Source organism: Diadema antillarum, unplaced genomic scaffold (genome assembly GCF_040938485.1).
Source record: "Diadema antillarum isolate AM-2024a unplaced genomic scaffold, OU_Dant_1.0 seq00000752_RagTag, whole genome shotgun sequence".
In the NCBI taxonomy this organism is placed as follows: Eukaryota; Metazoa; Echinodermata; class Echinoidea; order Diadematoida; family Diadematidae; genus Diadema; species Diadema antillarum.
In genome coordinates, this window is record NW_027271646.1 from 483,456 (window position 1) to 497,930 (window position 14,475).

General features: G+C 39.0%; 1 protein-coding gene across 1 annotated transcript; it reads right to left on the reverse strand.

The window, feature by feature from the left end:
- Positions 1 to 1,581: 1,581 nt before the first annotated feature.
- LOC139738533 (uncharacterized) lies at positions 1,582 to 11,266 on the reverse strand. The gene is made up of 3 exons (XM_071649155.1): positions 11,165 to 11,266; positions 2,695 to 3,019; positions 1,582 to 2,096 (listed from the first exon to the last, which is right to left on the reverse strand). The coding sequence occupies exons 1-3, from the start codon at positions 11,264 to 11,266 to the stop codon at positions 1,582 to 1,584; spliced, it is 942 nt and encodes a 313-aa protein (XP_071505256.1).
- Positions 11,267 to 14,475: the final 3,209 nt, after the last annotated feature.

Sequence of the window (14,475 nt, forward strand, 5' to 3'; positions counted from 1 at the left end):
CTGTTGTTTAATTTTCGAACTTCTTCGTATACGAACGCGAGCAAGTGTATGTGAAATGTGTGTGTGTGAGGCCTGCATGGCGTTATGGTGCACTGGCGCATAATATTTTTGTTAACGTTTCATTACTGTAACTTTACGTCCAGAAGATACCAATTTGCTAAACCATAATAAACCTCGTCAAAAACGAAATGCATTATGTGTACATCTAGTCTAAATGTAAATACATACATATGCATTTTGCGTATGATTGTCTTTCTCCAAAAATAGACACCAACTTCGAAAATTGTCGACATTCTTGCGCTTTATTTCAGGTCAATAATATAAACATTTGTCGAAAATCATGCAGTATTATCATCTCTAGGTTTTTAATTGTTTTCCTTTTTGGATAACGGGTACTCGATATTTGAGTCTTCTGCATCATTTCGGCACTGAATCCATTATGCCATAATTTTGGCGTATCTTATACTTCAAAAAGTAAGCATATGCAATTCTGCAATCGACACATTTTAGGAAAAAGTGTTGAAGGCTTAACTCGAAAAAGTTGATAAACTTTTAGGGTTGATAGATTAACTCGTCAGTCTTCTTAACAACTACGTAGAAACTGCAATCGACCTATTAAAATAATGAGCACGTTGCAATGGTCCACATTTCTGGAAAGAAGTTGTTCATCCTTGTCGACTTTTCATCAGCTTTCTCTCTCTTTTTTTAAATATTTTTCTTCATTTTTTTCCTATTTCCCCGTTTTTGTATATACAGTGCAATCCTTTAAAAAAGTTTTCATAGTCTAATGCAAGAGTTAAAACGAGTTGATTACCTTTCTGCAAATTGGCAAGTTGATTAATCAATGCCTTCTTTTTTGACTCATTCCGCGTAAGCATTTAAAATGTACATTAGAAAGGCGCAATGCAGCACAGCTGACATGCAAGAGACCATAAGCAACGGCGGGCTACACATTTTCTCACAATGCTACATTGTAACTTACGTGGTAACAAGAAAAGAGGCTGCGACTTGATGAACAAACACACACATACACACACACACACACACACACACACATTTGCTTTTTCAGTAATGCCACATTGCCTGTCGCATGACCTGCGAAACACGTCTCGTATATAAACCACCGATGTCTTTCCTCAGGCAGTTTTGTTCTCAGAATGACCCGTCACAATCAATGTGCAGCGATTTCATCCAGTCTCTCTGATATTTCAGTGACATTTAGAGCGGTGTCCGCTGTAGAAGAAACTACGTGACCCATACGTTACTTCCGTGACTGCAATGAGAATCTCTTTCCTGTATAAACGTGATCTGAACGAACAACCAAAGTGACAACTTATGACAACACCACTGATATTCTGTAGATATAAAGCCATGGTAATACTGCACTTGGCTGTCGATTGTGTTGTTCACTCGTTTGCGTTCCCAAAATGGATGCTTGTTTGACGTATAACCATATCCTCGCGTCACTGCCCGGTGGACATCGAAGATGTGACGTAAAAATCATGTAAGAAGGTGTACTTCGTATCTGTCACACACGCGCATAGGTATCACGTTTCATCCGTTGGACCATAGCGTGCTATATCAACATGGTGAATCAGCCATCAGTCCCTGTACCATGCCTTCCTTCTCGTCGCCTCCCGTCTTCAGGTCGGGATGCATCCCGCATTTGCCTGCGAGCCAGATCCTCAGTTTGTAGAACCCGTACATCATGGCTTGCAGCACCAGGAGCGAGAGGATCATCCCAAGGGATACTCCTCCGGCTGTACCCGGTTCGTTGCCGTAGTCTAAGAAGGGCCAGATATACGGCTTGCCCTCGGAATTGGTCCCGCCGCACGCCCAGTATATGACGGCAAAGAAGTCGAAGATGAGATCGAAGGCGATCGGGTAGATGAAGTGCCAGAAGCGCACGGGCGTTGCGGTGATGAAGAGCTCGACGAAGCTGAGGATCATGGTGAGGATGTGGACATTGAGCTCGGAGAGGTCCGTACTCTGGGGAGAGGTGTAGAGCGTGGTCCAGTAGATGATGGTGACCAGGATCGACATGGGTACCGTGGTGTTGAAGAGGAACCACTGGATCTTGTAACTCAACGGGGTCTCTGTCGTGGAATAAACAGACATGTTAAGAATCAAACTGAAGGAAATTCACTCTCAGTTTGTACGGTAAACGTGTGCTGTTATAAATTGGACCCCTGGTTGGGTATTTTACAATTTCATTAATTTGACCAATCTTACACGATATCTTGGTTCTTTGATTCCACATGACGCCATCCGGTAACTTTAGGTCTTTGCGAAAATAGAACGCGCACATATTCAAAACAAAAACCAGCCGCAAATAACTAACAAAGGATCATTTACGTTACATTTTCATAAATAACTTCATACATCTTCTTCATGGCTCTGATCAGGATACGATTCCTGCAGACAATGCTTCACGTTCCGTTTAAATTGCCAAAATTTTGAAAACACGAACATAGCTTCCCTTCACTGAAGGATAGTTGAAAATTTTCTCCATATACCTTTCACTTGAATTTTGTGAGCACTATGCTCTTAGTTACGAGTAGTATCCTCCAGATTTGTTCATCACACATAGAGACACACCACCGGTGGCACCCACACACATTATACGTACACCCACATGTGCACACATTATACACAGGCATACACACACTCAAAGACAGCCATACAAAAACATACCGTCTTCGTCCTCCTGCTTGACTGCCGGTTCCTCCTTCGGCTGCTTCTTGAACTTCTTGAGGAACTTGCGAAGCCCGCCCTGCCGCTGTCGCTCCCTCTCCTGCTTCAACCGCTCGAGGTGGTCCTTGCGAAGACTCACGATGAGGTTGGCGGTGGCCACGGCAAAGTAGCAATCAAAGGCGAAGTTTTCCCACGTCGACAAGTAGATGAAGTGGCGACTGCCATCCTTGGCGACCCCGCGCACGAGGGCGTAGATGAAGGAGGCAAAGACGCAACAAGTGGAGAGGACACGGTATGTGACGAAGAGCCAGACTGGTAGACGCCACTAGAAGGAAAGTGGTAGTAGAGGAGCATCGAAGTAATAAACATGCAATGTTTTATGTATAATCTCTCTCTCTCTATATATATATATAATATATATATATATATATATATATATATATATATATAATATATATTGTGGTTTTTTTGTTTTCTGTAAAGATGCTATTGTTACATTTGACTTTATTTCCCTTATTTCGAACTCAAACTTAAAAAGCAGATCTTAAGACACCGTTTTTAGTGCGTGTGTGTGTATCTGTGTGCGTGGCACCTGACAGTGGTGTAGTTGAGACTGGACATGAGGTTAATGTGCCGGTGGCTTCCTGTAATGTTAATGAAACAAGAAAAAAAAGCCCTTCAAGTGACATTTCTGAGGGCTTTACGCCAACTTTAGCACTTCATTTCACGAAGGTATGATGCAAATCTGACTTTCGACGGCATTCGTTTGTAAAGTTAATCACTCTTTCACCGTCTTTAGATTATCAGAGACACTTATTGACAACCTAAGAATGTAAAGAACACAGATTTTGCAAGCATATTTCAAGAGCGTTTTTAACAGAAAATATTGTACGAAGAAGAGGCAGAAGAAAAAGAAAAAAAAAGAATTGATCAAAACAGGGCAATGTTTTTATTTTTTCCACAACGTCATTTCACGGACACGGATCCGACAAAGTACACGCGTTAGGCCTGCCATCAGAGTATACCCAATTGAATTAGCCTTGACAGCGTTATCATTGCTTCTTTGATGGGTCTTGACGAGAAATTTCCTCTCCCTCTTCCTGAAAGAGAGATTATCGCCGGGGATGTATATGGTCCCTTCTTCTCGAGCTTCAATCTCTCGGCCACTTTCTCGACGCGGCTCACCATCACTCAACGTTTTATTGCCGCTATTGACTCTCGAGAAAAGCCAGACTTCCTTCCATCTCGTTAGCACTCTGTACTTAGTCATCCGTGCGAAGCATGAAACTCCTCGATGACAACTTCTGAATTCAAGCTCATTGCAGTTACTTCGCCAAAACAGGAGTGATATGTATAATATTGAAGTACAATATAAGGTGATAACGGTCTTCACATCTCTTTGTACAGATAGATATACAATGGATGTCAATACGATTGTTCGTCTTAAAGAAATTATCAGTCCTCATGAATTTTTAAAAATGAAGTATCTGAAAGGGCAAGTATGTTTATGTATATGTATGATAATATTATGATAAATGATAGAGAAAGGAAGATATAAATAATCGCGCACGCACGCCAATAAATTCCAGAGACACCAACAGATATAAGATTACATCTATTTCACACATTTCCCAAAGTATAGGCATTAGTTTCACAGCTTGTTCCAGGTAATTAAGTAGATAGCTCAAGATTTCCCACTCCTAAATCTCGAACTGTAAATTCCTCTAATGCTTGCGTGTCGATAGCTTACATTGTTTACAAGTCGTTAAGAGGTGTGATCCAGTCAGGGAGGTGGATCTCTTCCACCTTCCTGATCCAATCAAGCTGCAAACGAGAAAAGTTTCTTCTCACCTGCGCCTCGTGAAGACGCTGCTTTCCTTCCGTACCTAACACTCTCACAACCACCTGTCTGCTTTTCCTCACTATCACTGATAATTAAGTAGGAAGGGGCGTATCTATATATCACAAAATGAAAACATTAACCTTGCACGCTGCTTTCTTTCACAATGACGTTACAAGATTAAGCATGAACATCTTTCATTAGTTAAACTAAAAAGGAAAAATTCCTGAGACAACGAGCTCTTCTTTTCTTCATGTTGCATATTGTGTAACATTAAAACAATATCTTTCGATGATATATGACCATGAAGATCACAATAACTAAAGGTAGCAGCAATGTGACAGTAGAGACAGAAGAAGGTTGAGAAGCTTCAGATTTGTACAATGGGCAGTCTTACCCACTTATGTCTTGCTACTTTTTTTTTCATTATTTCTTGGGATGCACAATATTTTTAAACGCCTCTGCTGATTCTGACTCATAATCCAACAAAGAAGAATTTCGGGATCGCTCTATAGAAATGTGCCGATCATGTACACAGATAATATGTGCGTCTTAAGGGCCAAATTTCATTAATGTTATCAAGAAAAACCATGTTGATGTAGTCTCACTGCATGTCACGCCCACCCTAGCTGTTATACTCCGAGGGACCAAGATCAGCATTGGATTGACAGTTCGCTCTATCTTTAGCACACGGATGTTGGCAAGGTTTTTGGAAGCATTGGAAATTCGATTTCTGGCGAGGAAAGATCGAGAGGGAAAGCTGAAAGTGGAGAGAGATGAAGATGATATACCTAGCTTACTTTTTCCAAGGACACACATTAAACGGTAACGATCCTTCGTTGTGTATCATAAAGAGGGACAGTTTTGCGATGTGTTGAACATCGAGATGGTAATATAGCAAAAATATCAGACTCAGTTTGCACGAGTTAAAACCCGTCGAGGTTCGACGATACAGATCTGCATCATGTTTAATTCAGTGTCCAGCAGTTTATGTAACCAATACGTATGTTGTGACAACAACATACGAGAGGACAATTATCACATTTCATTCAAACTGCCTTTGGAAGTAATTCTTCGTTACAACTTTTGTTTGTTCTGGTCTGTACTATACTTGATATCAGCCATGAACACGCACACAAAGCGAAAGTATACTTAACAAAAGCCACCATGGGAATTCGTCCAGGTGCCGAAGTCACCTGCAATCAAAATTAATGCTCCTGCTTCTCGTTTTCATGGAAACCAAATAATGTCGAAGTCTCAAAATGGTCCTTAAAGGCACAGAAATCTGACTGGGAGTCACTAGTTTTTAAACCTCGAACGATAAGGGTACCCAAGCAACAACGATGTTATCACCAAACAAAGAGAACTACGTGCACACTGCGCCCTGCCGTTCAAGAACGTGACACACAACTTTTTTTTTTTTGGGAAGTTGATAACCCTGAAATAGATTTTTATGAATAAACTATAAAGAAAACAAACTTAGAGGAAGAGTTTGCCACTTGGAGTCAGGAGGAAGTGTATGTGTGTGTGTGTGTGTGTGTGCGCGCGCGCGCGCGCGTGTGTGTGTGTGTGTGTGTGTGTGTCTGCACGTACGTTTGCAAAGCAATACATGGCTGCAAATATTTCCAATGTTTCATCTTGGATGGCTGCCATGCTACAATATGTCAGAGGTTATTTCATCACTCTAAATGAAGATGGCTCTTCTGGCAACAATATATCTGCCAAAGATGAATATTCTGCTAGTGCGATAGAAACGGAAAATGTGTATGCGGAATCCCGATATTCATCTGATTTGCTATTTTCGCGTTGAAATATACAGCAACATGTCACAACTTAGTGAAACCGAAGTCGTCAGTTTACCAAACGTGGGAAGATAACATCGAAGTAACGCCATGGTATCATAATAACACTGTCTTTTTCCTTCCTATATCGACACGAGGGAGAATATCCACGAATCTGCCAGGGGACACACTATGGATACCCACTTGTACTTTCATGCTGTAATACAACATACGGTATGCAGATATACTGGAAAAGAGGGGAGTATCGGAGTAAACAGGAGACGAATGTAGAATAAAGAGAAAGAGAAGTTTGTTATACGAGTCCAAACTTGGCAGGCTTCTGCAGTTCATGATGAGTATCACGACCTGAGAAAAGTAGGATGATTTGCCCATTCCCCGGGCAGTTTTCTACAGGATCTAGGACAAAGATTCCTCGTTTTCCCGTCTCGTTTGCAGTTCAAGGCTACTTGGCACCACACTGGTGTCAGGACTTTAACGACAATGGCCTATAATATACATTGTATATGTCATTCTACGTAGAGAGATATACCATTCGGAAGGAGTGTACTTGTGCTTTTTTTATGTGTTTTGTGTGCTTTGTGCGTTTGCGTGTGCGTTACATTATTGAGGCTTGCATAGGTCACTTCCTTTAGCGTTTGAAGCCCAAGATGTTTGCCTTTTTATTTGAAACCAGCGAGATACGTTTTCAATCAAAATGGACATCTAGACACAAACAAAATCTAAAAACTGCAATAGTCACACGGTCATGCTCTCAATGATAATACATTTATATGTATGAGTTTTGTTTTCATTTCCGATACATTTATGTGGTATTTTATCCACGACGGACCTGCGGAAGAACAGTATCCGGGCTGAAGTACGTTGCATGTGCCATGCTTGAATAAAGGAATGAAATGAAATGAAATGAAATGAAATGAAAACCAAATTAAATATGATAATATCCTAGAATATTAGTGCGTGTGTGTGTGATGATTTTTTTTTAAATAACTGTATAGGTAGGCCTATATGCAAACAATACAGAACTTCTCTGCTGAGAATAATGTACGACGAGTGCCCACATATCAAAACGTGTTCTTACAAGAGAAATGTAGCTCAACCACACAGATGTGTGCAAAAAAAGAGACAATTTTTAAATGGTGTTTGTTCTTTTGACATTTACAAAATGTAAACAAGCACAAAAAGTTTGAATGCACTCATATAGTTTCTTTAAGTATTAATCAATTTCAAACATATAACATACGTTATTGAATTATTTATGATTAGAATCTTTAGTCGTGAATGATTGCAATATTCGCATTAAACTCCCAGTGAAGAAGTTGCAAGTTTACTTGTTTATTTTTCCATTTTTCAGATGATTATGGAATCATGGTTACTGTGAAATAATATAATAATTTTGGTCATGTGGTATTTGTTTACATTCCCTAAAACGTATTTTCCGCGAAATGATTATAGCATATTGTTTTTTCTATTTCTCCTCCAAAGCATCAAAAGAAAATTATACATAGATAGTATCCACTTGTCATTCATCACTCGTATTTTGCGGCAAATGATAAAAATAAAAAACAAAAGCAGTTCTAAATATTACAATATATAACAAATTAACCAGCATTAACCAGATATTGAATTGGTGACTTAAGCTCTCAAGAATTATGCTGGAGACAACATATGGTTTCAAGAGACAAAGGTATATCTCTTCAACAAAGAAGCAACGCACGCATGGGACATAAGGAGGGCAAGCCTTCTTTAAAGGACGTTTCGACTTTGACGTCATTGAAAAGAAAGAGATTCTAAAGGCAGATTAAAATCCACCACGTGCTTTAAGTAAAAGGGCATGGGCCTGATTGATTGGGTTATTTTTTGCCGTAATTGGCATTTCTTGAATAAACTTATGATTTCGTAACGAGGTCGCAAGGTTAAGATTGTGGACTCATTACATCTATCTTTAGCTGCTGAGAGCTTTTCACGAAACCTTATCGATGATTGTCCAAAAAGTCGGTCATCGTGACGATGGGGGATTTTCTGATGAACAATATCTCAGTGTTCTTTCTCTCGTATAATAACTTTTCTTTCACCTAGGTATAACCTGCAATACAATATAAATCACAAATGTCGACTACCATGATCAAATAAACATTAACAATTTCACGGTTCACGAAAATCAATAAGAGTCATACCAGGTAGAGTATGTTAAACATTTTCACATGCACACACTGGCTTAGCGACGTATTAATCAGTGAGTGAGACCCTGTTAACAGACCTTTTTTTAAAAGCTGATATTTAAAAGCAAAATGGGATCCAAATTGTCAGGTACGTTCAACTCTCTCTTTCTGTATAAATTGGTGATTCCCCTACTATATAGGGGTAACTTTCCCCTTTCTATTCGGTGGCATGACTTCTTGTGACACTGTAGGGCCTACTTAATTCCTTGAAGTCTGAATACGACCAGCCATGCCGTAGGCAGGTAGCTGTATTAACTGCTCTTTGGAATCCGCACGTCCAACTTCTTTCCCACTGAGAGTAAAGGTTAAGAAAAGGTTAAGATAGAAATATTCTTAGATTCCCCCTTCCCATGAAGTGACGGATTTTTCTTTTATTATTCTATAATATCTGATACATTTACAAAAGGAAACATTCATTCTCGACAGACAAAGCATGCAGAGATATTATCTTGAGTATTTGGATGACCGTGTGCAGGGTACCGACACGTCTTAAAAGAGTCAATGTTTTTGTCCCAAATTGGCAAATTTGTGATTTTCTTTTTCGTGCATGATTATCTGCATGTTTACATTTCTTACTCCTTTAAAGAACCACGGTCGAAATTCAAAGTTGCCATTTTGATCAAAATTACCTAAAGATTTGATTGCAAAGAGAAAAAAGAGAGAAAAAGCCGGCACCTGTTGGTTTCTAACCACTAGACACTCGGCCTTGTTAAAGGTTGATACGTTCCCTCTCATCTTTACCATCTTGTAGCAAAAAGTCAGATTTCACAATAGAAGAACCTTTGGTTTCTTCTGACTAACCGACCCGTGAGTGTGTATGACTAAGCCAGCCTCGGTTGTGAAGGTGGGCTGATTTTTGAAAAAAAAAAATCCACACGATGCAGAATTACCTGTATGTTGTACTGCTACCTTAAAATTGATATGATACTAAATGTTTTGAATATTGTTTCAAAAATAATTTAGATATAGATGGATTGATTGAATTCCTCATATCTTTACTAAAAGTGAGAATCATAAATGAGAAAGGTTTCTATAAAACGTGGCAAACTTTCGAAATCAGGAGAGCTTAGACAAGAAGGCGATAAACCTGATAGTATTATCAGTAAATGTTAGAACTTGAGGTATAAACCTAATAAATCATAGGCTTGACGCTTTGTAACTGTCTTACCTTCACGATAAGGAAATAATGACAGGATTCCATTTCTTCTCACTATCTCAGTAAGCTGACATTAAAGCCCTTATGGACTTCATAAATTATAATGAGCTGTTTCATTTTTTTCTAAGGGCATTCATTTCAAAGAACATTGTTAATCATGCGAGGTTTGACCTTTGTGGTTTACACGAGATACAAGAGAAGACTGTCATATAATCTAGGATCAGATGATGATACATAAGAAATGACGAATTCTGGTCATCACCTATCATGCTTATTTCCACATGTCGTATGTCAAAATACCGTATACGGTATTTTGACGTATACGTATACCAACAGTTCAATGATGTGAAAGAGCTTTGAATTTTTATTCGAAAGAGTAAAGATTCGAGAGTTACAATCACACTGATGAGGTAACGGTTTGTCTTGAGTACTTCAGAGAGTGACGGACGATGTTTTTCTTTTATGTTCTTTCCATGCACCTTTCCAACCACAACTTGACCACAGTCTTCTTACGCAAGCTTGAAACGGCTGTCACACGCTTGACATTAAAGGGTATTTAGGTAGTTTTGCTCTCTGCCCACCAATCTAAGCCCTGTCTTTAAAAATGCTCCTACATGATGTCTTACTGGTGGAGAATCCAGAGCAGATTGATCCGGTTTCACATGTAAAGTGCGACGATTGATTTCGAGCAAATGATAACGAAAGGAAAACAAATATATTTCGTTTTTTAACTATCAAAACAATTAGATAAATCTCTCGCTCATCTTCATCAGTTACCAATTTGGTTGAAGACCACGTTAATCAAATGATATATGCTGTCATTAGAAACTTGAAGATGAACGAAATGTGTGCATAATCGTCTCGAGTGTTAAAACTGCTTTCCAGAAGGTGCGGTGATTATTTTACGAAGTCATTTCCAGGAACCCATCAAAACGCATGGGTTAAGGATAACATCGTCGTAAATCGTGGGCAAAACATCTAGCCCAGAAATGAACGCACATAGGTAGGACTGGAACTCTGACCTTCTGTTTAAAAATCAAGAGTCTTATCCACTACACCACATTACTCCTACCTGATAATAACGTCAGTGGAGTAAAACATTTAAAACACTATCTGCAATCATGTACCTGTGGAAATTCCCGTGTGTACCACATAACATAGAGATAAGATACTTTACAATGTACGTCAGGCACAATGGCATAATGGATGTACAACAGTGAGAAAGGAGTAACGATTTACAGAACAATACTTGTCATCTTTCTAACAACTATCAGCTGAGTGGACAATTTTTCTGCTTTGGATGGTTAAAATGCAATTTAATTTGGAAAAAAATGTTAAAGAGTAAAAGAATATTTGTGATAACAAATTTACAAACACCACGCTATAGAAAAATGTGCAATGAATTTGAAAAGAAATCAGATATGTACACACAGATGACGGTTGCCATGGTTACCTGAGGAGTGTAGAAGACCTTCGGAAACTCGTGCTTAAGGCCGAACCACGATTTCTTGACGGGGAACTTCTTGGCAGCAAAAACCTTGAAGAGTGATTCCATAATCGCAAATAAATTTTGATTGTAGACGACTTGTTGGAGATATCCTTGTCGATGGGCAATAAGTAAAAGTCTTTATATCTCTTTTTAAGTTTTCGTTGATCACAAGAACACAAACTAGTGGTCGTGTTCTTTCCACACTTTTAACACAAAGAGGTCTGTGGATTTTCCGTCTATAGAAAAAAAAAAGAACTCTGGGAAATCTGAAACAACTGATTACACCTTTCAGACCAAGATGATTTGCAGAGAAATTCGGTCGTTCAGATCAGGCAGCAACGCATTCAACTTGTGGCTCTCAATACATGTATCAATCGTTAAAGATGCGGAGTGTAATGTCGCATGCTTAAGAGTCAGTGTTCTCGGGCCTTTCAAGGTGATAGCGAAGATGATCATAGCATTGCAACACAGCAAATGACGAAGACACGATCTCTTGTGGGGAGCAGTCCACTTATAACCCTACACCTGCTCTCGGTTCAAAATCGTCGACCTACAGGGGCATGACACATTGCGCGTTCTGGTGCGTTCGCCAAATGGACCCCCTCCTCCCCGACACCGTTTGAACGGTATGAGCCTTCCGCTAACAGCAGAGCTCTTATGTAGGATTAATCACTTATCGTGGACGGACGGGTGGAGCAGAGATGGCTAGCAGGGGAAAGTGACTTGGGCCTCAACCTTCGCCGAGAGTCAGACAAAAATGGAGGGCTCCTGTTGCAAATGAGTGCAAAGAAGTCACCTAGGAGATGTTGCGGTTTAAGGTGCGATCAACAGACCTTAATATAAAAGGTTCAGAATTGAAATTTTGGTTCGAAAATACCTGACAGATTCAAGATTTCCACTTCACAAAAATGTCAGTCTCTGAACACATTTCTTTCTCGTTTCCCTGAAGGACAGAAAGATTATTAACGTTTCACAATCTCCGTGTCAACGAACTGTTTATTTAATCTCCATGACGAAATTATTTTTGGAAATAAAGTGCACATTAAAAGATAGCAATGTGCACGTTAATGAATGAGTGCGTTTTTGTGTTATATGTATATGTGTGTGACATATCGAGAGAAGAAAAGATTGAATATTTATGCAACTCTAAGGAAAGATTCAAGACAAAAAAAGAGTCATCAGTAAACGCGATTTTGATTAAGTATGTCATTTATAGCAATCGTCATTTTTTCCTCGTTTTTTGATCATGGCATTCTATTTTCATTTTCAAAGATGGATTCCTTATATGAGCTGGGGAAACTTGAGTAAAATTTGGAGATTCTTTGTGAAAGGGTATGATATTATGCACCAGGGTTCTTCCTGCATGCTTTCCAGGGCTGCCCCAGGAGACTTGAACATACATCCTCTTGCTTCAGCTCCGACGAGCCGTATCCAATGCCTGGATTCCGGGACAACACGGTGCTGTATTAATAGATTATCCGGATACTGACTCACTCGCCTATTCGTGACCGTAGCTCGCCGAGACCCGTTCTCCTATTCATGGAAGGCTGCAGGAACCACGGACGGACGGGAGACGGATTTCGAATCTTATATACATTCCAAAATTTGAGGTTGGCACAAGTTGCCAAGAACTGGGGGAAGGGATGGAAGGGGATTCGAAGGGTGAGAAGTTTAAGAAGGGACCAGAGAAGGGAGAGCACATTTCATGATTTGAATTGAGAAATGTTTCAGTGATGAAGTTGACGCTTGCATCCACTTTCAGCAGAGCTCATAAGATTCAGTTGATATCATACCGTTAAATCATTACTTCTAACAGCAGCAATAAACAACAATATGATTAAGCTTCCCACATTCGTCCTCATTTAATGTGCTGGTGCAAACTACACTGCTAAATAGCAAGTACTATTAGATGACATACTACATGATATACTACACATAAATTCACTTGCGTGCGTGCAATGTATGTATGTATGCGATGTTTGTAAGTGATTGTGTTTCACTTTTTTTTCCTGCAAATACCCCCACAAGCATCTCCTTTTCTGTAGGTTCCCCCGCACAATTAATAGTCTTAATCATCCAATAAGAATGTTACGTACTGTAGACGAATATAAATCCATATTGTATCCTGAAATATTACTTAAAGTTTGTACACAGATAATTGTTACTCTTCATTGATCTCTAAATGTACAATATGTTACAAATGTGTGGAAACTTCATTAATTAAATGGGGAAAAATCAAGTGAATTATAATATATGATATCTATATATATATATATATATATATATATATTTATATATATTTATATATATAGGCCTATATATATTTTGTAATATATATAATGTATATATACATATCATATATCATATATTTACATTTGTCTGTAGCTGGCGGTTGACAGCAGGCATAAAATGCTGCAATGAGTATCAACTATGCCATGAATAGATGGATGTAATGTTCTGTTTTAAGGTTTCCGTTGCACATTGACCGTGACTGAGACAAGTTCTATACAAAAGTATACTGACTCTGCTCTCTCATTCTGAGTTTGTACACTGCAAAAAGTCCGGTGTTAAATATGAAACGCCGAGCTGGTGTTAAATTTCCGATGCTCATTCATGGTGTTAGATTAACACCTCCGGGTGTCATTTCAAAATTTAAAATTGTTTTTTGAATAGTTTCTAAGTTACTGCACTTCTTGTTAGTTTTGAACTTCAACAAGACGATAAAGAATTTTCCGATGAAGTACTTGATTTTTGAAAAAAGTCTGTAAATACATTTACACCACAGTAACACCAGTTGGTGTGGTCCCCTATTAAAGCTGGACGGGTGTTATACCATTGAAATTAACACCACCAATATCAAATCAACACCATGCGGTGTCATTATTGAATTAACTCTATAGCGCAGTGTCAAAAATATCACCAGCCACAGTGTCAAATTAACACCACGAAGTGCCAGGCGAACATTTTTTAACACCGTCACAATACATTTTCTACACCTGTGGGTGTGGTCTTCTATTGAAGTTTGATCGGTGTTAGATTTAACACCCATGGTGTTTAATCTAACACCGATGTTTTTACAGTGTAGCTGCAAATGAAAAATGTTTTCATTCGGTGGTAAGGCAAGCTAGCGGTGCAAAGGACATCGGAGCAAGGATTCAAGTGAGCCACTCAAACGAGACTTGGAGCAAAATTTTCGCTTTACCCGTGAAGTACTGACAAGATTAGCAAGATGAAAAGCAACGAAGTTAGATACAAATTATAAAATCAAATTCGAG

Excerpts from the sequence above, each read along its gene's own strand:
- LOC139738533 (XM_071649155.1), bottom strand. The coding sequence starts at position 11,266 with ATGGAATCACTCTTCAAGGTTTTTGCTGCCAAGAAGTTCCCCGTCAAG. Across the intron at positions 3,020-11,164 it reads AGGTCTTCTACACTCCTCAG|TGGCGTCTACCAGTCTGGCT; the intron begins GTAACCATGGCA and ends CTTTCCTTCTAG. Across the intron at positions 2,097-2,694 it reads CAAGCAGGAGGACGAAGACG|AGACCCCGTTGAGTTACAAG; the intron begins GTATGTTTTTGT and ends ATTCCACGACAG.